The sequence below is a fragment of the Heteronotia binoei genome, chromosome 16 (assembly GCF_032191835.1).
Source record: "Heteronotia binoei isolate CCM8104 ecotype False Entrance Well chromosome 16, APGP_CSIRO_Hbin_v1, whole genome shotgun sequence".
Classification (NCBI taxonomy): Eukaryota; Metazoa; Chordata; class Lepidosauria; order Squamata; family Gekkonidae; genus Heteronotia; species Heteronotia binoei.
This window is the reverse complement of record NC_083238.1, coordinates 35825360-35851912: the sequence shown is the minus strand read 5'-3', so window position 1 is coordinate 35851912 and position 26553 is coordinate 35825360. Positions and strand designations below refer to the sequence as shown.

At 44.7% G+C, this 26553-nt stretch overlaps 1 protein-coding gene across 1 annotated transcript in view; it reads right to left on the bottom strand.

Moving 5' to 3' along the window:
- Positions 1-22904, bottom strand: part of AGPS (alkylglycerone phosphate synthase) — a 78209-nt gene extending 55305 nt beyond the window's left edge. The window contains exons 1-6 of the mRNA XM_060256993.1: positions 22613-22904; positions 7685-7774; positions 6792-6882; positions 2744-2864; positions 2571-2645; positions 1379-1450 (exon numbers count right to left, since the gene is read on the bottom strand). Coding sequence (XP_060112976.1) covers positions 1379-1450; positions 2571-2645; positions 2744-2864; positions 6792-6882; positions 7685-7774; positions 22613-22836 — 673 coding nt within the window. The 5' untranslated portion in view covers positions 22837-22904. The remainder of the gene's footprint in view (positions 1-1378; positions 1451-2570; positions 2646-2743; positions 2865-6791; positions 6883-7684; positions 7775-22612) is intronic.
- Between the last annotated feature and the right edge of the window lie 3649 nt (positions 22905-26553).

Sequence of the window (26553 nt, the reverse complement as noted above, 5' to 3'; positions counted from 1 at the left end):
CTGCTCTCTATATGCAACAGAAATACTTGTCTAATTACTGCCTTACACCTAGAAAGCCAGACATTATTAGTATGGGTTGAAGGGGCATTACGGGATGTGGACACGAGAAAGAGCACAATAGTACTACCATACAAAGATCAGCTTGGGCGTTCAAGGGTGGCCAAACTTGCTTAACGTAAGAGCCACATAGAATAAATGTCAGATGTCTGAGAGTTGCAAGACATGAAAGTCGGAGGGAGTGAGGAAGGGAGGAAAATAGATGGGGAGTGAGAGGTGGATATGAAGCAACTTTAAATTCATTCTCCAAGCCAGCCACCTAATGAGATAAATGTCTCCTTCAAGTTGTCTGATGGGGCAGTGGGGGCTTTGAAAGCCAGATAATGTGTGTGTGAAAGAGCCACATGGAGCTCCTGAGCTGCTGTTTGGCCACCCCGGGCAAGTTCATCACAGTGATGGTCCTTCTAGTGTGGCTTTCCCCCCCCCTCCTTGGAAATTAGCAAGATCTGTACAGCAACTGTGGAATAGTTAGGCACGTGGAATTTCTTCAGTCAAAGGACTAAACTGGGGTTGTGACATATACTGAACCATTCAAATTTGATGCCTGTGCTTTGCCAGTGTTCAGTTTCTCTCAGGTTTGTCAAATTACTCTCTGAATGGACAAAGAATTCATGCTCGTTAAGTGCTTCCACCAGATCTGCATGAGCCAACTTGCCAAGATTTAAAATATCCAAAACAAGTGTTTAGCTTTCTTTTAGTGGCCCAGGAAGCAGAGAAAGCTGAGTCTCACTAGAAACAATGGGCTCTATCCAACCAGCCAGCAGCACAACATGCGCTGATTTCTTCTTTCAGCAGCCCACCCCCCTCCATTTTGAAAGTGGTTCCACCTGCCACTGTGCCAAGGATGGCTTTTAAAAAGCTTATTCCTGGGTTAGAGTATCCTGCTGGCCTTAGATTTATGATCACTCTCTCCCAAAATGCTTTTGTGAAGGGTTTATTCACTGGATTTATTCTACTTTTCAGAACTAGGGCCCTTAGAATTATGGTTAAGAAAGAGCCTCGACCTTATTTATTTGCTTTAATAGATACTGCACCTTCCTCTCCACTCTGGACCCCAAGCAGCCTACATCATTCTCTTTCTCTTCCATTTTATCCTCATAACAACCCTATGAGGCAGGTTAGGCCAAGAGTGCGTGTGACTGGGTTTTGAAGCTGAGGGGGCTTCCAAAAAAGCAAAGTACAATGCAGCATGTTGTTTCTGGTGCTCAGAGCCAAAAATCTCACTAGGCCCTTGGGCTCACCCAAAGTAGCTGTGTGGATCTCAACCGAAGCAAATTAGGTAACAGTTCTTACAGAGTGGTTCAATGTTTACATTACTTACCACCAAAAGGTATAATGCAAACATTATGCTTGCAGGCTAATTCAACAATTTTAACTACGTCGTCGTGGCACTCTGTATCAGAAAGGAATGGAGAAAAAAATGTATTTTAGTTAGTGTTAAGTTGATTTTCTAAGAATACATTAAGAAGACACAGTAATGAAGCCACGCCTTGAATTAAGAGAACTTTTTTGAAAGACCTTAAACAATGGCTTGGCTTCAGAATGAAGTCAGAGGCTGTATTTCTACTACAGAAAGCAAAACAGGAAAACTGAAATGTTCCCTCAATGTTTTAACAGCTGTACTTCAGGACAAAGATATACTGGGCGGGATGAGGAATCTCCCCACGCTTAAAAGGATATTAAAATTTGGAGGTAAACTGAACTATACGCAATACTTTCTTATTTTTAAAAGGTAACAACCCAAGCTTCATCCTCTTTTATCCAGCTGCACGACGCCGGCAGCTATGTCCCATATTAAAGACTGAATTTCATACGTATCTTTTGCAAGCTGGTAAATACTACTGAAATCAAAATTTTTGTACACAAGAAGGCTTGCTATTCCTCTGGTTCAGAAACAACATAATGCTCAGCTACATGAAGCGGGCCAGAAGCGCATGGGTTGAGAGAAAATGCTCAGAAAATTAATAACCCCCCAGTTAGATCACTATATTAAAGAATTAGAAAGCAGCAGCAACAACAAAGCTAGACTCTGAGCCAAAATAAAGCTTTTAAAATGGAAACACTTTTTTTTTCCTTTAAAAGGGTTTCTTTCAGTAACAGAAGGCACGATCTGAGAGATCTGTTTGGAAAGTATCGACCAAAAACTTTTGACCTGATTTTTACCATATTTGAAAAAAACCTGAAGATTTGAACAATACCAAAGCAAGCTAACTCTTGCTCATGTTTGCTTGCTTCTTGACTGTGCATAGGCATTTGCATGCGCTGGGGAATCTCTTTCACGTGATGGAGAAAACTGAGGCAGGGGAACAATCAGAAGCCTTGTTGGGGGAACAATGTGGCTCAGTGGATTAACAAACAGCACATGCCTGGAACAAATACTGGAATACATTTTGTATCTGGCCAGATCTGGAAATATTTTTCAGGGTTGGTTCCCCCCCCCCCCCCCCCAGTTTCTAATTCTACCACACTGAACCTCCTTTGAAGAATGAAAGGGGTATTTCTGAAATGCTTACCTGGCCATACAACTATGTCAGGAACGCGTTTAAACATCCCTTCCCTGAGTAAAAATAGCTCATGTAGGCAATGACCTGAAAGAATGACCAGTGGAAAAGTTATTCACTTGCTACCCTTCCCCCCACCCCCCCAAAAGTTAAAAACACACAACTGTGTACGGATGCTCGCTTACCATGAGCTCTGAATACCCTGTCTTCTGCATCTTGGGAATATGAGATGTTCGTAGCTTTGAGGTTCTGAAGGAATTCTTCATTTGTAACAGGTGGAGGTACATCGTTAACATTTAAGGATGCCTTCAGTATTAAGAAACAACAACATTCAACATACAGACCTTGAATTTATTATTTTTCCTCAACAGGGACACACAGGGTTGGAACCAAACCAATGGATTGAAACTCACCCGCCAGCAACAACCCAAAAGGCTCCTCAAAATCCCATTTCTGGGTAGGTCCCTGTGATGGATGGGCAAAAGTCTTGCCCCTTCACCAATCCCCTTTAGTCCTGTTTGGTGTGTGAGCAAAACAGCTAGCAGCTGATCAGCATCCCTGGAAAGGCTGGAAGAGCCAGATGAGATGGGGGTGGGGTGAGAGAGAAAAAGCTGCCTGTCAGCACAGATCAGAAAGGGTCTAAACCAGGGGTGGCCAAACCTGCTTAACACAAGAGCCACATAGAATAAACATCAGACATCTGAGAGCCGAAAGATGTGAACATCAGACGTTTGAGAGAGGAAGGAAGGAACTTTAACTTTAAATGCATTCTCTAAGCTGCCAGCTGGCTTGGCTTGGGAAGTGATTTAAAGAGACAATAGACTTCTCCAAGCCAGCTGATGGAGCAGTGGGGGCTTTGAGAGCCACACAATATGTGTGAAAGAGCCACATGGGGCTCCCGAGCCACAGTTTGGCCACCCCTGGTCTAAACCTTTGTCAGAAGACAGACTGGAGGGTCCTCTCTGGGTTTGCCTTGTGTGTTATCAGGCCAAACCAGTTTGTTGGGAGAGATCCTGTCTCTGAAGACTCCGGAAGCTCCAAAACCTGTCTTTGGTGACAAAGCATGCTAGCTTTGAGGAAGAGACTGTACATGTCTCAAAGCCCCAATTTTTGAGGGAAAATAGTGAAACATTTGTGGCTTCTGTTAACAACTCACTTTTTCTCTGAAGAATTCTGAGGCTGAGGAAAGACCAATATTCACCACAAGAAAACGAACTTGGCTGTTAACTGTTCTCTACTCCTCTGAATAATCAACTGTGTTACACCTGTAAATAGTTTCTATAGTCTTTTATGAACCACCTTATTCCCCTATCCTTGGAAGTAAATAAAAGTTACAGTCTTTTTCCTGTTTCTCATCATGGATGTTGAATTCATTTTATCTGTCAGGTGGAGGGCTGGTGTAGGAATCACAATGCTTGAGCTTTACATCTTTCTACCTCTGTTTAAAAGGCCCTTACTTTCACAATCCCCTCTCCCCCCAGGTGGTCACAGCAGTTATATACTGTGGATGGAAATCCATGCATCTGTAAAAGTTAGTCTGGATCAAAGCCAGACTGCTTGCAACATACTACAGGGAGAATAATCCACATTTCAGAACCAGCAATTTATTTCCGGTACCACCAAATCAACCTTGGGAAAGGGGAACCCATCCTTCTACCAGCATTTCAGGGTATAACCAGCTGGGAACTAATGGCGTGAGGCTGACCTCAAACAGGCATGGGATCTTCAATTCAATATAGTGTTCCTTAATCATAAGCATCCCTTTTATTATGTACAGTCAGTTGTTATCATCACTCTATGTGTAACATCTAGACTTTGTGAATGGAATTTTTTTAAAAATTAACCTTCACTTGCATTTATCCAAGCAATTCTCCCAGCTATCAAAAACGCATTACAAGCCCATTTAAAAGACTCTTCTGAGTCCATCAGATCATGAAGGGGGACCCCTGAATCATTAATGAATACCCCTATGATAATGAATAAAAGCATGCTTCTGCCTTCAGAACTAGGATGTCTGATGCAACTCTTTGTTAGAAGCACAGACAGCCCAAGTGGGTGTGAAGGTTTTATATTAGATAAGTGACAGTGACCTCATTGAGGCCTCTGGATGTGTATTAGGTAACAAAGGGGCCTCAGAGAAGCTTCTTGCTGGAGCTGATAAAGCATGGAGACAGGAGGAATGGAAAAGTACTAGAAGGAGAGCAAGGAGATGGGGAATGTTGAATCAGTTAAGCCTGGGGGCCTGCCTGCTTGTTTTCAGTGTGAATAAAGCGGTCTGTATGTAGAATGATTTTAACTCAGTCATTTTGGGGGCCCATGCCCAACTGTGTTCTGCTTATGGTGCTTCAACCCAGTAAGTCTGTGCAGACCTCGTTATTTCTCTGCTTCAATCACTCCCAAGATTTCATATTATAGATGCCTGTCTCTGCTGCCTTTTGAATATAGCCACAGCAATAATCATAGACTACTAGTTTTATAGCTAACAGCCCAATGCAACACTTGAAAATACACTTCATAAGCAAATGGCAGGTAAGCTGGTAATGTTATGTCATACTGGGCCAAATGGATTTCCCAGACTTTGGGCAGCAGAGGCCCTTTTTCTCCCAGATTAAAACCAGAGGTATGGCTTACTGACAACTGAGAGTTTACACTTCCCACATTAAAAAAATAAGGGTGCAGCCAATTTTATTTAATAGTTAAATGAAACCAACAGCTACATATGACTTCCCAATCAGAGCAAGGTACTTGACTGAAAAGTTTCTGTAGGAAATGTCCAAATCTTGTAAACAGAATCCTTAAATTACCTGTTAATCCTGCACTGCTATACAGGATACAGCAGCTTCGATTATTTCAGTGAAGTGGAGATGGACATTATAGGTTTTATTTTATTAAAATATTCCTGCCCTGCTTTTCCTCATGGTTCAAGGGCAGTTCCTTTAGTCTTGCATTCCTCAACTCGGTTCAACTTGGGATCACGCTACATGCCAAGATGCAGAGAAATAAAAGAATGGGAGAAAATGGTGTCTGCACATTTGCACTGAGTTGCTTCTCCAAATTTACCTCCTATTGGAAACAGCATGTTTGGAATAGTGACTCATGCAGAAGGCAGAAGGGTAGATCGTTTCTGAACAGCAGCTGTTAATATAGCTCAAACACAGTCAGCGGTCTTCAGCCCATAACTCACAACACGCGAGCCAGCTGTAGAGCCTCATCAAGAGCTACAACCTTTTTACTGGAAGGACCTGCAGTTCATGTAGCAGCATAGAGAGCAAAGGTGCCATGCCTATCTCTGCAAGGAGCAGCAAAATGGAGAGGTGATTCTTTGTCTCAAGCAAGTTCAGACTCAAGCTCCTCCTGTTCCTGTCATGTGACTAATGTCACATGCTCTGTGAATCTCATTCTGCCACCTGAGGAGTCAGAACTGAAAACTAAGTCTACAAAGGTTGATGGCCACTGCCTGATAAGGAGGCACTGTGGGATTATCAATGCATATTTTTGTGGATGAGCCCTTGGCAAGTGACTTACAATGCAAAGCTGAGATCACTTTTCTGGGATTAAGCCCAACTGGGCAGACTTTAGTAGGATTCTGAGTAGACCTGAGTGGTAAGATAGCACTGCTAGTAACTAAATTCTCAGTTATTAATAATCCATTAAACCAATATAGCCACTGTTTGGTATACCTTTTTAAACCACATTATGTTGTCACAAACGATCCATGATCCCCAGCCACACAGAAGTTGCATGCATGCACAATGTTTGTGAGCAGGAATCCCTAGGAATGTGCTATCTCACCACTTAAACTGTCTGAGACTGACGGAGGAAAAGCAGGATATAAATGTAATAGTAAACTAATGCCTTTCCTTTCTGCTGTTCTGTATGCTGCTATGGTTTGAGTAAGGCACACTACCTGACATTAGTTTTTAATCTGTTCGTATGTGCCTTTAAAGACGGTTTTAAAGATGTTATAAGTTGCTTATTTAAATAAAAGGAAGAGTGCAGATTATAAATATCTCCTGGTGAACTTAACTGACAAAAGAGGGGGATAAGTGCTTGGTATACTCACTAGAGAGCTCTGCTAGAAACCTTAGAAAGCAACTACTAGTTACGAGCCCAGAAGGGCCAATGATCCAGTTTAGTACAGGTCAACTTCACATTTTCAATACAAACAAAAGTTAAGAGTCAAGAGGAGTCAAAATAGATTCCCTACCTCCATCACTGCATGTATATACTTACCTTAGGGATACTTTTATGTTCCAGACTTCCTCCAAGGTATTTCTCTATCCATTCTCTCAGGAGGGGCAAAACTGTACCACCTAACCGGTACCTGAACCAAAAAGCATTTTAAGATCAGTTCTTTCCCATTCCACCTCCCTAATTGTGTAAATCTGAAGTTACCTTCCCATAGATGAATTACAGATGATTTATGAAGACAAAGAAAAAAAATGACTTTACTGATCCTTCAGCTTGTCGCTTCTCATGAAAAATTACACAAGCTGTAAAACAGAAACTATTAAGAACAAGTCTCACCATTGTCACCAAGAAGGAAATTAGCATGGCTTCACCAAGGAAAAGCCCTGCTTGGCAACTCTGCATAATAAGGATAGTTCAGCAAAATTATGGGCTGAATCCAAGGTTTCTTTCAGCCATTTTTTTAATCCCCCACTACATGCTGCTACAATATTCCCCAAGTGTCCCTCTGCTTCAGGTATCATTTTTGGGAGAAACAGAGTTCTGCTTCTCTGGAAGGGCCTTCTTTGAATCCAGTCCTATGCATTTTGCTTTTGTTTGCCAGAGTATGTCATCACAGACTTAATATAGCAGTCATACAATACAAATCCTCTTACAGTATTATAACCAATTAGAAATAATGAAGCTGAAGATGGAGCTATTTTCACAATAGAGGAAAACAAACAGGGTGCCCAAGGCTCTGTACCAGGAACAGTGATGTCTCATTTATTAATAACCCAGTTTACTGTGGGGACAGCCCATTTTCCAGAGATCAAATTGTTCAAAATGGAAAGGAGCAGACAAGACTCAATAGCTGCCAAAGAATACAAAAACAGCCAAAACACATTGAACTGCCACCCACCCTTCCCACATATGAACAATCCATAGTTATTTGTTACCTCTTCCCTGTGAATTCTGCTTGCCCCTTCTTATTGAATATGAATTTTGAGTCACTGTATCCCCAGCCATTCCATTTCAAAACTTCTTGCCTTAAAAGAGAAGCATAAAGCATACACTCAGTTCAGTAACTGCGATACAATTAAATTTTGTGATTCCAGTCTAACACATTGCCCATTTTAACAGAATTGTCTATTATTATAAAACCAGAATTCAAAATCATAGCCCACGGCCCAGCTACAATTATTCAGATGATCTTCAACAGCAGCTCCAAGAAAAACAGACTATTCAACACACAATCTTTGAACAGGTCATATTTGAGAGATGCAGAATACTGCCAGGCTGGCATTTCTCCACTTACCCCAGCAATTAACCCTCTTCGTGTTGTGCCCTGACCTAGCCATAGCAATGCAAGAAATAGTCACCTCCAGGCTAGACTACTTTAACACACTCTATGCTGGCCTGCCCTCAAGACTGATCTGGAAGCTCCAAGCAATCCCGAATGTGGTGGCACAAGTTCTGACCGGAATGCCACTGCTGGCATCTATACAATCTGTGCTGCACCAGCTACACCGGCTTCCAGCAGAGTACCAAGTTAGGTTCATGGTTTCGGTGTTGACCTTTAAGGCCTTGAGCGATCTGGGGCCTGTGTACCTTCATAATTGCCTCCTCTGGTATTTCCCTGGAAGAGCATTATGCTCCACTGAGAACAATCTGCTGATGATCCCTGGCCCCAAAGATGCGGTATCTGCTTCAGGTCCTTCAGGCCGCATCTGTTCTGACAGAGCTCAAACACAGACTGACAACGGCAACAAGAAGACCCGCTGGCATGCAGGACTAATAGGAACATGGCCAAACATACTGCAGTATAGTCAGATACATCTGAAAAGTTTACACATGAGGCTTTAGTTTTAGATTCCATTTAATCTGTCCTAATACTGATTCGGCTTTCAAGCAGGCCTCAGCTTCATCAGAAGGCCAACCTAAATTAGCTACTTCAGTGCAACGGATCTCCTTATACAGAGATGAGGGAGCCAAGCCTAACCAAATCCCCCCACATTATTAATTCTGCTCAAGAAGGGACAGGATTCCAACAAATGCTGGAGCACAGCTAGAGATGCAAAATTCCTGGTAATTTTGAAGCCATGAGAAAAAAGTGGTGGTTTTTTTGTTTTTATTTGGGGGCGGTGGAAGGCAAAAAACTGCTGTGTACAGTGTACCACTGATCAGGATTTTGTAATTTGTGTTATCATGCACAGTGTCCTTTTTTGTATTGACTGAACAACATGCTTCCAAGGCTTGGGAATTTGTGCTGGGAGTCAGTGGCGGACTGGGTCTGAAAATATTGGTTGCCAGAAGGCAAAGGGGAGCCACCCACAACTATGAGGCTATCATTTAATTTTTATAATAAATAAATAAAATATACAAAAATACGTTAGTGGGAAAAAGGTACAATTAAAACTTTTGCAATTTTTTTTCATTAAAATAGAAACAACATACATTTTAGTTGCGTTACGGTAATAATATTGGAACTTCTATTCTATTTTCAAGCTACTAAAAGGTTATTAACTTTTCAACATATTGCCTAATGTTTAAGGGGGCCCACTTCATCAGGGGCCCACGTCATTGGGCAAGCTGACACCCTGGCCAGTCCGCTGCTGCTGGGAGGCCTAGATCTCAGACCAAAACTCTAAGAGCTATAAACCACACTGGCTTGTCTTGCCCAGTGGGCAAACAGGAAAAGTGAAAGCAGTTCAAGAGCGCTGAGGTGGGGGTGATGAGGCATGTAGAGCGCCTAGGTGGCTCCACTCTGCTGTTTTGCTCACCATCAACCAAGTGACAGCAGCTATCTGATTGCAGTTACTGCCACTATGTTCGCTGTCTCTCTTCACTCTTTACAGGAAGCCCTTCAAACAGGAACCAGGGGAAGAATGCTTCTCACACCCAGTGCCACACAGACCATGAACAGCTGCAGGGACAAAGCACTTTGTGGCACAGGCTGAAAACTGCCTTGTTCTAGCAGGGATTCTGGAAGACTGGTAAGGGACTCAGGCTACAGCAGTTAAAGCCATACCAAAAATATTGATGCAAATTTCTGTTACAACGCCATGGAGCTTGAAAAGGCAAAGGAACCCGAGCAGAACAAGAAAGCAGGTAACCTCATTCATAGGACTTTAGCTTTCAAACCTTCATTGCTGATACTGTTCAGCAGGTCTGGGACTCGCACAACTGCCTCTCCGAGCAAATGAGGTTTGACAGATAGAAATCCTTCCACATCCTCTTATAATTCATCTCAGCTGTTTTCGGAATGGGGCTCACTGGAGGTGGAACCCAGAGGATCCTCAGCCACTTCTGCCCCAACAAGCAGACAGGAACAGGTTGTAAAGGGTACTCCCAATCACTCCAGGTACTATGATAAGCCACAAAACTAGGCTGCATCACATGTAATGGTGAGGAATATTAAAGAAACTGGGATATTAAGCAACAGGCAAAGAGAGTCAACCTAATGAGGATGGTTCATGCTATAGCAGAATGGGATTACGGAAAATTATGGGCAGCCAATCCACTACACGGTGTAAATAACTCATTGGCACTGACTGGCTCTTACAACACACTCTTATAAGGTATTGCTTGGGGTGGGACTGCTCCCAATGCTTTTTGGCAAAGGCCTTTCAGCAGTTCAGTCTTGGTAGTTGTGGCTGGTTTCATCACGAGAGCCAAGGAAGGATCTCACAAACACAAATCCCACAATTAGTGTGCTTCTGTGTGGTTCTAAGGCTGTGTAATTAGAAACTGTTCTGCAGGACATAGAATGTAAGTTCTTGACCTATGCCCCACTTTGTTACTGGCAAAAGGTGCAAAGGTGAGTTCTGCTTCAGTTTTAACACACTCCTACAGCATGATTTAAGACCCCCTTTCTCATATTCCAAGAGTCCCGTGGCACAGAGTGGTAAACTGCAGTCCAAGCTCTGCTCACGACCTGAGTTCGGTCCCAGCGGAAACTGGGTTCCGGTAGCCAGTACAAGGTTGACTCAGCCTTCCATCCTTCCGAGGTCGGTAAAATTAGTACCCAGCTTGCTGGGGTTAAAGTGTAGATGACTGGGGAAGGCAATGGCAAACCACCCCATAAAAAGTCTACTGTGAAAACGTCATGATGCGGCATCACCCCAGAGTGAGAAACGACTGGTGCTTGCACAGGGGACTACCTTTACCTTTTTTTACTCTCATATCCCAGTGTATAGAGGTAGGAAGCTAGACTAGATGGGCTGGTTCAGACCTCTGGGTTCAGTATCTTGTTTTCAGCAGTGGCAATCAGATGCCATAGAGAACCCCACAAACACCCCTTAGCTGCTGACTGCTCCCTGGTACCCAATTATTAGAAACATTCTGCTTCCGAACCTTCATCTATCATTGCTAATAGACAACCACAGACCTATATTTTGTAAATACATCAAATCCTTTTAACATCCATCTAAGCCTTTGTCAATTACTGCTTCTCATGACAACCCTTTCTTCCCAGTAAGCCACTGGGGAGATTACAGGGTTAACCTTTGTTAACGCACAACTCTGTGCTTCCTTGTTTCTTATCCTAGTGCTTTTACCCCCAAGCTTAGTTTTACAGGACAGCTGTATTGGTCTTCAATAGAACAGCTGGATTCAAATCCAGAAGGACTTTAGAAACCAACAAGATTTTCTGGGTATAAGTTTTTGAGAGTCAAAGTTCCCTTCACCAGATATCTATTTGAGTCAAGTTGCACCTTTAAGACCAACTTAGTTTTATTCGCTTTCGTGTGCTGTAAGCACACTTCATCAGACGAGGAATCCGGTACAGTGAGGAGAGCCACGCATAGCTGGTAGGCAGTGGCTCAGAATGCAAAATGGTACAAATTTAAGATCCAATGACAGAATTTTGTTAATTTTACTATTCTGTCATTGGATCTTAAATTTGTACCATTTTGCATCCTGAGCCACTGCCTACCAGCTATGTGTGGCTCTGCTCACTGTACCGGATTCCTCGTCTTATGAAGTGTGCTTCGAGCACACAAAAACTTACATTCTGAATCAAACTAAGTTGGTCTTAAAGGTGCAACTTGACTCCTATTTTGTTCTACTACTTCAGTCCAACACGGCTGCCCACTTGGATTCAGATACCTATTTGACTCTTGAAAGCGTATACCCCCAAAATCTCAGCCTCTATTCAATTTCGGTCTCTGAGGCACTACTGGACTTGAATCCAACTACTCCTAAGGCAGCATGCTTTTTCATGGAGGTTTCTCTCCCAAGTCAGTTGTAGAGGTGGTTGGGTAAGATACTTAACTATCTAAGTTTTCTTGTCAAAAGGATAGCTGCAGGAGTCCTATACCACTCTGTACTCCAGTGATTCATACAGCTGAAGAGGATGTTGGGTTTGCTTCTATGTTCTTGCTTGTGTCGTGTGATAAAACATGCAGATGTGTTTGGATTGACTTCTTCCTGGCACAGCTCACCCAAAGGTGCTTGCAAACTACTCTGTAATCAGTGGGTGGCTCTACAGATTGCCTTAGGTTTTCCTTTTTAGTGATTTGTTCTCCCCTCAATGTATTGGCCAGGAAAGCATAAGACCTCAAATTAGCTGTATCAATATTAACCCACTCACCAACACCGAACAATCACATGACTGCTCTAGAAATTATGCTGGCCATTTCATTTGTTTAAGGCAGGGTTCATCATGCTCCCTCATAAGCGGAGAAAGCTTTCCAGATATGAATTCACTCATTCCCCCAAGAAACAAATAAGGCAGGATGAGATTCTAGGAATAGTAATTTTTCACAATTCATTGATGGAGACAAAAATACTCTTGGGGGGGGGGGAAATATGACCCACAAAGCAGTAGGACGCACCCACAGGGTGGCAATGTTTTCACTTATTTGAATGAGGGAGCCCTTTTATTTAGAAGAGTCAATGCTAAGATTTCTCTATAGAGCAGGCTGATGCTAGCAATAAAACCAGCTCACTAGTGCTTAGCTCATTCATAGAAAGGGCTGAATGGAGTTTCATTAGATCAGAAATCAGGATGCGTATCTTGCATTCCAACTGCATATCTTGCATTAAGCTTTAATTTCACGTTTAAATTTGCAACACCACTTTAATATCTGAAATTCTTTTTAGGCGTTATGCCTAGAAGCGATCTCTGTGGTATAATAGACTGCTTCGCAGAAGACTTCTTACACCACCCTCAAGTAAACCGCCTTCTAGAGTTCCACACTACAATAGAAAAATGACTGTATCTGACAGGACTGTTGCCTTTTTTGGATTAAAAAATATGGTGTTTTTCTCAGAACAAGTGGCTTACCATAAATGCACCTCATGATCAGCCACTCCACCTGCTAAACTCCAGAATGTCTTACAAATTCAAGCAGCTTTCAGGCCTCAATTTCTCTTATTTGTCAAAATCCACATAGAAGTAAATGCTAAGTGTAAGTGTGGTTTTGCAGCCTAACAAAGGAAATATATTTTAAAACTGAAGACCAGAAATGCCTTCATAATGTTGTGTGAAGCTGTTCGTTTAGTTTACTATTCTCACCGTAGCCAACTTAAGAATGCAACCTAAACCTCATACCATGCAAAAGAGCAGTGGCAGCACAATATATAGAATACAAAAATATCAAAAATATTGTGCAAAAACACACACTCTTGACTAATATATATAAAATAAAGTAAATTATATTATATAATGAACAGCCTACAAAAGTGGGCATGCATTCATAAAGTAGACATTAAAGACAAACAAGAGTCTCAAATACAGTATTACAGGGAGGACCCCACACAGTCTCTTAATATTCCAAACAGAGTACTAAGACTCAATAATAAAGTTCCACAGGAGTCCCTCCGTTGCTTGTTGACTTCTGAAGGAAAAATTCTTGCCTTCACGCAAACTCCGGCTTTGATTGCGTTCCGCTGCTCCTGCAGCTTCCTCGTATGTCAACTGAAACCTCCAGCCAAGTTCTCTCTCAAACGCCCATTTTGGTATCTTAATTAGTCAAGAGTGTGTGTTTTTGCACAATATTTTTGATATTTTTGTAAACCTTATACCAAGCTAACCATCCAACAAAAGTAGTAATAATTTTTAAAAGACTGCAGAACCAACACACTTGCCTGACAAGGAGTTTCTCAAGAAAGAAACTGACTGTACCAAGGAGCTGTCAAACACGAATCTGTTAATGACCCAAGCAACTTCCCATTGAGGATGCTCCATCACTACCCAACAGTTTGATACAAAATATTGTTATTCCGCTTTACTAAAATCCATGGAATTGGATATTTAACCTGAAAAAGCTGATTCAGAATTCAGTGTTTCAAATTTAGGCCCAGAAAACAGCAGCTGAGGATCATCTGCATGTTCCCTCCCTTGTTGCCAGATACGACTGAACAGATAGTAGAGTTTCAAACAATCTTACGTGAATAGTTAAGGCAACCAAGACATACCAATTTATCATTAACCAAAATATAGATAAACCATTTCCAGAAGCCACGGGAAAATATTTTGTCAGTTCAAAAGTTCAAAAATTTAAGGTGGTAAATTGAAATATATACAATATTTTCTGAACAAGCTTAAACTTACTTACTGCTTTAATGTAAAATGTTTCACTTATAATTGAACATATAAAGTTGTACTGTTAGTGATTTTTAAATAATTTAAAAATATAAAAGACTTTTGCTTTCTATAAGAAAAATTACAAATACACCCGGTACTAGAAAGAAAGCTGCAAACTCCTATACTCTATACCACCTTAGCACATGCATCTTAGGGCCAAGCTGTATGATATGCTTGATGTGTGTTGGGTCATGGGTGTGTGACCAGACTCATAAGCAGACATACAGTGAAGAAACTCCCCTTTAAAAGCACTCATTCCCTTTGTGCTTTGAGTGGAAAGGAGGCATTTCTGATTTCCCTTCCAGGCCATTTTCATCAACAAAAAAAGTGGGGGAAGGGGGCTTTTGCCCCCTTTCTCTGGCTCCACATCTTCTTTCTATGACACATGGATCCAGAGAAAAGGGGCAAAAAGCCCCTTTGCTGCCATTTCTCCAGACAGAAACAAGGTGTGAGGGAAACTGGAAGCTTCTCTCCCTGCCCCCACCCCGCACTGAGAAAATGAGTACTTTTTAAGATGAGTTCCCCCACAAGCCTGGTCATGCACCTGTGGCCAACACATATTGGGCGTATCATGTAGCCTTTAGTTTTGGTCATCCAAGAGAGAGGAGAGAAACAGCAGAAAATGGGGAATAGGAATATTTTGGTGAACAAAAGAGAAGTGGTATTTGGACCAAAACAGTCTGTCACAACAGCATATTTGGACATAGAATCCAGCTCCAATTCCTGCTGTGCTAGAGCTCCTGCACAAGCAGAAACTCAAGAAAAGTTGCAACAACTACTCACACTAGATTAAAGTTAAAGGTAAAGTTACTATATTCCTAATTACATTTCTTGTGCAACTAATGTCTAGGCACTGTAATACATAGAGAGGAAAGTTCTAGGTGTTGTTGCGCAAGACCTGGTGTGTGTAGAATGGCGCTGCATCCATTTAGGTTTCCGCTTGGGCATCACTGTATGCAAGCCAATATGTAGAACGTGCTGAACCTCATCTATGAAAGATGCCCAAATTATTAAATTTACAGATGATACTAAGTTGAGAGGGTTAGCAAATATGGTAGAGGACAGAGTCAGGGTACAGGAGATTATTTTGACAGGCTGGAAACCTGGGCTAACACAAATAAAATGAATTTCAACTGGGATAAATGTAAAGCTCTTCATTTAGGTAGGAAAAATCAAATGCGTAATTATAGAATAGGGGAGCCTGTCTCAGCAGTAGAATACACAAAAGAGATCTAGGGGTCTTAGTGGACCATGTACTGAACATGAGTCAGCAGTGTAATGCAGTAGGTAAAAGGGCAAATGCGATTTTGGACCATATCAACAGAACTACAGTGTCCAGATTACACAGAGTAATGGTATCACTTTGGTCTGGTTAGACCTCACCTAGAATACTGTGTTGTTTTGGACACCACAATTTAAGAAAGGATATAGTGAAACTGAAACATGTCCATAGGGTGGCAACAAAGATGGTGAGGGAGACCAAAGTGAGGGGTCTGGAGCTAGGTATGTTTAGCCTGGAGAGGAGCTGACTGAAAAGTGATATGATAACCATCTTCAAGTACTTGAAGGGCTGACATACAGAGGATGGTGCGTAGTTGTTTTCTGTTGCCCCAGAGGGTTGGGCCAGAACCAATGGGATGCAATTAAATCAAAAGAGCTTTCAGCTAAACATTAGGAAAAAGATGATGATGATATTGGATTTATATCCCACCCTCCACTCAGAGTGGCTCACAATCTCCTTTATCTTCCTCCCCCACAATAGACACCCTGTGAGGTGGGTGGGGCTGAGAGACTCTCACAGCAGCTGCCCTTTCAAGGACAACCTCTGCAAGAGCTATGGCTGACCCAAGGCCATTCCAGCAGGTGCAAATGGAGGAGTGGGGAATCAAACTCAGTTCTCCCAGATAAGAGTCTGCACACTTAACCACTACACCAAACTGACTCTCACACCAAACTGGCTCTCAGAGAACCACAGTTAGAGCAGTTCCTCAATGGACAGGTTTCCTCGGGAAGTCGTAGACTCTCCTCCTTTGGAGGTTCTCAAATAGAGGCTAGATGGTCATCTGAGAGCAATGCTGATTCTGTCAATTTAGGCATATCATGAGAGGGAGGGCAGGAAGGGTTGTATCAGTGCTTAGTTCTCATGGTCCTTTCTTACATGCCCAGGGTAATGTTGATTGCCACTTTGGGGTCAGAGAGCAAGTTTTCTCGAGGCCAGTTTGGCTAGGGATCGTAGAGGGATTTTTGCCATCTTCTGGGCATGGAACAGGGGTCATCAGGGGTGTGTGGGGGAAGGAGGTACCGTATTTTTCGCACCATAAGACGCACTCCCCCCCCCCAAAAATGGGGGGAAAGTGGGTGCGTCTTATGGAACGAAGGTACGTACCTTCCGAGGGGGGCGATCCTCTGCCTCCGCCTCCGATCCCGGCGCTTCCCCCGCGCCTGCCTGCCTGGCTCCAGCTTCTTGCAGCAAGCGCTGGGATCACTCCCTCCGCCCTCCAATCCCAGCACTTGCTTTAAGAATCACAGCTGAAGCCAGGCTGTCAGGCAAGGAGAAAGCACCCGCCCCCTTCGCGAGCGCTGGCTGTGGAGAGGGGAGCGTGCTTCCTCCTTGCCTCGGAGTGCAGAGGCTGGCTGGCGAGCGGGAGTGACGGACCTGCTGGCGGCGCTGAGCGGGGCGCCGAGGCCGTAGAGCATGGCTCTGGCGGGCGACTGGAGCGGGAGGGCGGGTGCTGCGGCGGGGCTGAGCTGCACAATGCGGGCGTCGTGGCTGCTGCTGCCACCAGCAGGGGACGTGCCGGGGCCCGTGGCGAGGGCTGCGGGCGCGTTGCTGCTGCTGCCACTGTCTCCCAGCTGGCTCTGCATAGCTCCAGCCGGCGTCTCCCTGCCTTTTATAGGGCGGCCACCGCACACCAGCTCGATCACGGGCACCGGCGCGACAGGGGGTGGCGGGCCGGGGGAGGGGGGTGGCCGGCCGGTGTCCTTGGCAACCCGATTGAGCAAGGCCGGCTCCCCCGGTAGCGCCATCCCCCCGCGCCGCCCAGCCTGGCCGCTGCGGCTGCCGCCGGAACCCAAGCCCAAATCCGGCTCGCCGACGCTCTCTGCTCCGGCGCTGCGTGCTGCATCCCGGGGCGGGTCACTGGGGCACCTCTCCGTCAGCATCCTGGCGAGAAAGCGGGGAGAGCAGACGGCTGAAAGAGGCAGCGGCAGAGGAGGCGCGCACCCAGCCGGCCAGACACTCGCCGCCAAGGGGAGGGGAGCCCAAGAGGAAGGGAAGGAGGCACGCCAGAGAGGAGGGGGGCAGCAGGGAGAACGCCAGCGGAGAAATGCCCAATCGAGACACGCAGCCAGCAAGGGCTGGGAAGGAGGGCGAGCCTCCTCCCGGCCGGCTGGGCTGCCCTTCGGCCCGGGGGAAGCGGGGGGGGGGGGGGGGGGAATCTGGCGCAAGGATTTCCTGGCCCCTCGACCTGCGGCACCCTCGCAGCCCGGGAGCTTCACCTGGGCCTCCCCCTCCTGGAGCTCTGCCCTCCTTCCCCGCCTGGTCCCACCCGAGGGCCTCCTCCCTCCAGTTAGTCTCCGGGGCACCCGGGGGGGGGCATCGGCCAGGAGCCGGCCGAAGAAGGAGGACCGAGGCTGGGCGGCGCGGGGGGATTGCGCTCCCGGGGGAGCCGGCCTTGCTCAATGGGGTTGCCAAGGAGACCGGTCAGCCACCCCCCTCCCCCGGCCCGCCACCCCCTGTCGTGCCACCCCCGGCCGCCCTATAAAAGGCAGGGAGACGCCGGCTGGAGCTATGCAGAGCCAGCCGGGAGACAGCAGCAGCGCGCCCGCAGCCCTCGCCACGGGCCCCGGCACGCCCCCTGCTGGCGGCAGCAGCAGCCACGACGCCTGCATGGTGCAGCTCAGCCCCTCCGCAGTGCCCGCCCTCCCGCTCCAGTCACCCGCCAGAGCCATGCTCTACGGCCTTGGCACCCCGCTCAGCGCCGCCAGGTCCGTCGCTCCCGCTCGCCAGCCGGCCTCTGCACTCCGAGGCAAGGAGGAAGCACGCTCCCCTCTCCACAGCCGGCGCTCGCGAAGCGCTGGGTTTGCGGAGGGGGCGGGTGCTTTCTCCTTGCCTGACAGCCTGGCTTCAGCTGTGATTCTTAAAGCAAGCGCTGGGATCGGAGGGCGGAGGGAGCGATCCCAGCGCTTGCTGCAAGAAGCTGGAGCCAGGCAGGCGCGGGGGAAGCACCGGGATCAGAGGCGGAGGCAGCGGATTGCCCCCTCCCAGGTAGGTGCGTCCTATCGTCCAGAGCGCCTTATGGTGCGAAAAATATGGTATTTGTGGACTTCCTGCATTTTGCAGGAGGTTAGACTAGATGACCCTGGAGATCCCTTCCAACTCTGATTCTATGATTATGATTTTATTACGCAACCAGGTTGGAACTGTAAAAGCACCTATGGATTACTTTCTGGGAGAGCAACCACTGTGATTTATAGGAACTTATGCTATTAAACGTCCTGGATAACAATGCCTCACATTGTGAAAACCCAAGCTAACAGGAAAAGGTTACCTAAACTAGATTACACGACGGTTCATTGTCTGTGCTTCTGACAGGCTCAAAGTAAGCTGAAACTTGCTCTAGAAACAAACTCATTGAAACTATCACAAGGGAAATTACAGGCTCCTACACTTCAAGTAGCCTATTCAAATTGTATTCGGTAAATGCAACATGCTGAGGTGGAGGATAAGGGAGAGAGAAGAAAAGTTCTTTGCATATATTGTTAGTATGAGAGTAGACAGGGTCAGGAGAAACTGACAAAGGCAGCTGGTTTAGGTTATCAAAATCAACTTCATGTGAGAGGTTGGCATTAGGCAGCTTAACAGAGACTACAGATGGAGCAGCTGCTGCAGAGACCATGGCAAAGACAAAGCTTGAAGCCTGTTCAAGAAGCTCTTATCCACCTATCAATCGGCTGAGTGGCAACGAAAAGCCTCGTGGGAAGGACATCTTCTCAACTCATTTTGAGGACTCTCAAAATCACAATGAAGGGAAATATTAGCATTTCTCTGAACCATGGTCAGATTTTAACACCACGACTTCTCAACATGGAAAACGGTCTCAACCCTTCAAGCATGAAATATCCAGGCTTTATACACATTCTGCACTATAAGAGAAGGGCCATTTCTTGCTCCCCTACACCCAGATCTATTTTTACAACTACTAATACTAGCCTTGATTTACCATTTTCTTGCAAGTTCAGTATAATTCCTATCCTCAAAGTCCTTGGTAAACCAGACCCTATATACTTGAATGATCACCTTATCTTCCAATATGAACCAGTCTGTCCATTTAGGTTTCTCCACCTATCACTTCAGAATGTTCCCTCCACTGGAGTTTACTTTGCCCCTAAGATTACAAGTACTACTTCAAAACACTAAAAAAAGACATGTTTCACATAACCCCACAAAAAGGGCAGTCAGCGCATACTAGGAAATCCTAAAACACTGTACTGGATTTGTTGTTCAAGGAAACCGCAAAGAATTCCGGAATCCTGATCCAAAAGATAGGATCGACTTCCACTCTAACATAGCAGCCTGTGCTTTAAGTCACCATTTCATTTTCCTTTCTGGACTACACAGAAATCATGTGAAATCATCTCTCCATGATAATTTCTCCACAGCCAATTGAGCACACATTTCAGATACATGCTAGCAAATCAATAAGCTAAGTAGTTATATCATCACCAGTAGTAGAATTCTGGTTTGTGATGACTGAATTTGAAGATGAACTATTGTACCAGATACTAGATAAGAGCCCACACAATACATACTAGATGAGACATACTTCTAAGTAGCATAATAATGCTCTTTCTCCTTCCTGTGGGGGTGGAATGTTGTGATCGCATACTCAGAGAGAGTGGGTGTTTGCCACATATCTGCAATACAAATCTCTTCCTTTCTCAATTCAGCTGCAAGTATAGATGAATACCCTAACTTCCTTGCCATTTCCAGTCTACCTATTTAAAACCCAGTTACTACAGTAGCATCACATCACTGCAGTTAACACCTGTTGACAGTGCTACTGAAAATTCTCTGCAGCACCAGGGGTTATTTAGCAAGAATTGCAAAGGCTCATGTTCAACTTCTGCAAAACCAAGATGAAGAAGCAGAAAATACAATGCTGTAGCATCAGAGTCACTTTTAGGAAAGGCCTTCTAACTCTCTCCCCCTTACTGACTGTGATTATTTACTCAGTGGCAAATACAACCTCTGGCCAAACAACCTGCTATGGAATTGAACCATTACTGCCCAAAGTGGAATAGCACGCAGCACTGCTATCACTCCAGCCTGCCTCTGATACAGTTGATTTATTTCCTCTCTGTATCACTGCTACTTCAAGGACCCCCCCCTTCCCTCCCTTAACTATTCAGTTTCACAAATTTGTGCACTGTACAAGGGATCTGGACATCCACTGTTTGTGCTTCTGGTGCAACATCCCGGAGTTAAGTGGCAAGTGGCAGGAGACTGAATTCTGCACCTTTCCTGCACAGTGCAAGATTTGTGGCTTAATCTGTGAAGACGACCACAAGTTCTTCAGAAGGAGAGCACCAGCTTTGTTTCAAAACTTCCTCACTTTGTTTCAAAAGCTATCTACAAAGATGGACTACTTTTTCAACACCAAAGATCACACTAGAATGCATTCAAACTTTGACCTACAGCTTCAAGAACTAGGGGCAAAATTCACTGAAGTCTGGGATTTCCAAAACACAAACCATCAGAGTTAAAAGTCTACAGCCCCACAAATCCTTTTAACAGACAAACACACACTAACACCTAGAAGCAGGATCTAAGGCTGACTAACTGGGCTTCTCTCCAAATGAGCACACAGGGTTGTAGTCCGATGATGATCAACTGAAGTATGCTTACTCAAGATGAAGTAACTTTCTGGGATTCATTTCTAAACAGAGGTGTTTGGGGTCAAGTTGGTAATCCTTCTATACCCACACCTATTCAACACGCCAGTCACACATCATATTTAGTTTATAGCTATTAATGGACTTAGTATCTATGTTCAACTGTTGAGAAATGGAGCAAAAGATCTTTGAGAAACAGAGCAAGAACACTAGCTTTGGGGTCAGGTGGACCACCAATACAATCCTATGAGTGCTTACTGAGAAGTCCATCCTTCTTTATTTCGGAAGACATTTGGTGGAAGATAAGCTACTTCAGCGGACCTGCCTGACTTGTTTTTATCTTGGGCGCTATTTTAAATCTCGGCTGTTATCTTGCATTTATAGCTTTGTCATTTGTTGCTTTGCTAGTCAGTGACACATTAGGCTGATAAGACATAACTCAATTTAACTAAAGAAGCAGTCAGGCTTGCTCCCTGTTAGGTGTTCTCAGGACTGCACCTTTCAAGCTGCACTCCCAGGGCAGCTTAACCTGGGAGCAAACACTTCAGAACTTGAAGAATCACTTTATACAGGGAGAGGCTTCTAAGACTGGACTACCTACCATCAGTGTTCCCTCAAAGCTGAGTTAGTGTGAGCTAGTTCACAGATTTTTAGCCTCCAGCTCACACATTTTTGTCTTAGCTCAGGAAGGATGCCCCCAGAGCACAATAATTTATGCAGTAGCTCACAACTTTAATTCCAGTAACCAGGGCTTTTTTTGAGCAGGAACATACAGGAATGCAGTTCCAGCATGCTTAGTCTCAGGGTGTGTGTAATATGTAAATGAGTTCCTGCTGAGCTTTTCCTACAAAAAAAGTCCTACCAGTAACTCACAAAGTAGAATTTTTGCTCACAAGACTGCAGCTTAGAGGGAATATTGCCTACCACCGACCTGAGGAGACTGAAGCCGTTTCCAAAGTCTCCTCTTCCTTTCCAACAAGCTTCGCCCGCCCTCAGGCCTCGCATTCAAGCAGGAGCTCACAGGAGCGCAGCTCCTGACCCTTTCTAAAGGTTCCCCTTCCTCCTCCCCACCTACCTACCTTGTCCGTTGAATAGTAGCTGCAGCTGCATAACAATCCCTGGATGAGCTCCACCACCTATTTTCCTACAGAATGACCCCTGCTCGTCCTTAATACCTCTCCCGAGATCTTTCCAACGGCCGCACCACACTGGTTGCTGTGGGAAGCACTGCATCCGCCCTGTGGATATATGGAGCTAGCCAAGCATCTCGCTCCAGCAGCTATCCCGCTGGGTGGGGACTGGAGGGGAAAAAACGCAGCACATCTCTACCTCGCGGCTCTCCACGGCCAGCCGCCCGGCGGCCTCCTCCCGCTCCTCCTCAGCCACGCGTCCGAGAACCTACCGTCTCTTGGGGAGGGTGCTCGGGGGAGACTCCGCTGCTGCCGCCGCCGCCGCCGCCGCCCGCCCTCGGCACTGACCGGCCGACAGGTGGGTCTCCGGAGCGCTGCGCAGGTGGCCTAAAAGGATCCGCAGCCTCCGCCGCGCTGCGGCCTCGGAGGATGAGGAGGCGACGCCGCTTCCACTACAGCCCGGCCCCGCCGCCGCCATTGTACTTCCGCGTTGCATCGTCAAGCGGCGTCGGGTGAAAGGTCACGTACGGCCCGGGCCGCCTTTTATAGGCTCTCCCCCCCCCCCCCGACCAACGTCTCTCTCTCGCGCGTGCGTGCCAAGGGGGATGCGGCGGTTATCCTCGCGCCTTCCTTCTCCGGCTCGATTTGGGAGGGGAGAGAAACCACGCCCTCTGGTCTTTGACCCCGCCCCACCGATCTGGTTCCCGCCTTTCAGGCTAACTGTCGTGGTGGGCTGGTCCCTCACCCAGTAGTTTTTGTTTTTAAGTTTAGTTAAACTTAATATAAAACAGAACAGGCAGCCATCCACTTTATTAAACAGATTACCATCTAAAGAGCAATAGCATTTGAGATGTTTTTAATATTTTTATGTTTTTAATGTCTTAATTGTATTTTTATATCTCATGTCTATAGACTCTATACTATACATGAATATGTAAGCCGCCCTGAGCCTGCTTTTGACGGGGAGGGTGGGATATAAATCAAAATAAATAAATATTTACGTGAAGTCAGTCAGCTTTGTAGGGGCAAGTAATATCTACAGAGATACAGAACTAAGTTGTACTGTTTGCTTAGCTTAGCTATCATGATTTCTAAGCTGGCTCCAGGAAATGCGGATAATGTACCGAAATTAATAATTCCGTGTTTGTAGATGCAAAATAAGGAGGCAACTTAACATTTATTCCAGCATCAATTTTTCCGAGCCACCTCACTTCATCAGATGCATTGAAGTATGCATCAGTTAGTTAGGCAGATGCAGTTGCATGAGTGCTGTTACAAAAAGTTTTTTTTTTAAAAAAAAAAACTTAATTGTTCGCAGTTTTCAGGATAAATCCATCTTCTCAACAGATGTACCTCTAGTGAAGTGAGCTCCGACACTAAAACTTAACTGCAATTTTTTTTTTGTTAAATGCTGCTGGCTTCTTTTACGCTGCTGCTGAGATTAACAGTAAATTGCAAAGATAGATCCAAGTGGGTAGCCCTATTGGTCTGAGGCAACAGAACAAAGTTTGAGACCAGTGGCATCTTTGAGACCAAAAAAGTTTTATTCAAGGTATATAAGCTTTTGTGCGCCTTTAAGCTTTTGGGGAACCTTTATGCTTTTGTGTGCCTTTCAGCTTTTCTTCACTAGATCAATGTTCCCTCTAAGCTATGGAGTCTTGTGAGAAAAAAATTCTACTTTGTGAGCTACCAGTGTTAAAGTTATGAGCGAGTAGTTTGGCTACTGCATAAATTAGTTTGCTCTGGGGCCATCCTTCCTGATCTAAGACAAAAATGTGTGAGCTGAAGGCTAAAAAACTGAGCCAGCTCACACTAACTCAGAGGGAACACTGCACTAAACTCAAACTTCATTCCACTAAACTGCAAAGACAGAGAATGTTATGTTCATGGGTGCACCATTCGATTAAGGAACTTTCTGGCTACCTTCACCCATGCCTGTTTATAGCCTCAAGGTGTTCCTGCTTACATTTGCTTCTTTGCTCTCCGGCCTTTATCTAGGGCCAGCAATCTGTTTCTGAAACAAGCGTTACCATTGCCTAACCCTGACTCACAGTTCCTTGACACATAAAATAATAATGTTCAGTGTTCACTTTATTGTATTAGCTTAAAGCCACAGAAAAATTGCCACATAGAACTATGAGTTCCTAAGCCATGCTCTTGATTTTCAATTAGGACAAATGTAAGTTAAAGCAGAAATTGCAGTGGGATTCTACCATCTGTCTGTCCCTGCATTATTACATAAAGCTTCTGTGGAGGTGCAGATTGCTGGAAGCAAAAACCCTATGCAAAAGAAGCCCAATGATTTTGGCTGTATCTGCGTAAACTTCACAAGCAGAAAGATGGCCGGACCATTTTGAACACTTGTTCCAACACAAGACAGGCACATTTCATTTACAGCATTTTACGAGCATTACATGTATTATCAATTTTTTAAATAAATAAATAAATATACCTAATTTGGAACCAAACTTTCAAAATGTTTGAAGAAGCATTCAAAATGGAACCATTCTTCTTCTGCTCATTAAGTCTAAGCAGATACAGCTAAGATAATCGGGCTTCTTTTTTTAGGTATGCCAGCCTCCAGGTGGGGCCTGGGGATCTCCAGTCTGTGGAGATCAGTTCTCTCAGAGAAAATGGATGCTTTGGGAAATGCATCCCACTGAGGTTCCTGTTCTCCCATGTTGCACCCCCAAATCTCTAGGAGTTTCCCAACCTGGAGCTGCCCCTGTCCCCTCCCAGGGGCTAGGAAAGATCTGGTAACCCTAGGCTTTTACTTCTGGCTGTAGGCAACATTTTCAGGCCAGCTGTGATGGACTGCCCTTTTTAAGAAGTTTAGAAGTGCTGCACCAACTAAAGGACTGTAAAGGGTTAATTCTTCACAGAGCCTTGAGTGTCAGGCTACTTCAAGCAATCTGATTGATTAGCATCAGCTGAACAAAAAAAAAAAAGTTTTGAGAGAGCTAGATATCTTGGAAAAGTCATTCAGATTCCAGCCTTTACTGAGAAGAAATGTGAGACTGCCCGAGAATAGCTCTGAAAAAAGGTTTAGTGCTGAAGGAGTTAGATGTCAGCCTTGACTGGACACAATCTGAATTCAGCATTAGTTGAGAGCAATTTGAACATAGACAGAGAACTAGGAAAGTTTGGCAAAGAGGTTTAGGTAGTAGAGAAGACTCCTATTCAGACCAAAGGAAAAGGGATAGATCTTCTAGAGAAAGAGAGAGAGAGAAGAGTCCCTACCCAGTCAAACCTGGTCTGGTGTGATTAGAAACTGCCTGTAAATACCTTAAAATTCAGCAAAAAACTCAATAAGAGTACTAGTGTTCCAAGATAAAGAGACTGGGTACTGAGCCTTCTGGGCACCAAAAGAGTCAGCAATTATATAAATAAAGTATATTAGAGTGTTTGGGAAAACACTGGAATAAAAGCCTCTCAATATAAAGAATTAAGTAACTGAATAATTAAGAACCTCTCATTAGCCTGATATATAAGATCAAAGTCTGTGCTTGTACTAGTTTTAGTTTAGTAATTTCAATCCCTGATTTCACCTGACCACCCTTGATGTTAAATAAAAACTTTTGTTATTTTGAATTTCAAAAGTGTCTCAAGTGCCATTTTCAAGGATTTTACTTAAAGGGCAATCCTATCCCTTCCCTCAGGTCCCTATGCTGAACAAATTGCCAAAATGTATCTTACTGACAGGGTGGGATAGCCAAAGTTTCTTCAGGGGAGAAGAAAACATTACCAGGGCTGCTCAGTCAGTGAAGGGACAGAAGACTGGAGGGAAAATTTAGCCTCTGAGCGAAGGAAGTAGACGAGTTGCATCCAATATTCCCTCTAAGTGGCAGAGTCTTGTGAACAAAAATTCTACTTTGTGAGCTACTGGTATTAATTATTGTGTTCTGGGGTCATCTTTCCTGAGCTAAGACAAAAATGTGTGAGCTGGAGGCTAAAAATCTGTGAGCTAGCTCATGCTAACTCAGCTTAGAGGGAACACTGGTTGCATCATAACAGCTTTCCCGCTGCTTTACAGTGGCAAGGCTGCCACTCAATGGTAGAGCATCTTATTGACGTGCAGAAAGTCTCAAGTTCAATCTCGGGCAACTTCAGCTGAATGGGTCAAATAGGAGGTGATGTGAAATGCCTAGGGTTGCCAAGTCTGGGTTGAGAGACACCTGGAGATTTGGGAGATGGAGCCTGGGGAGGATAGGGT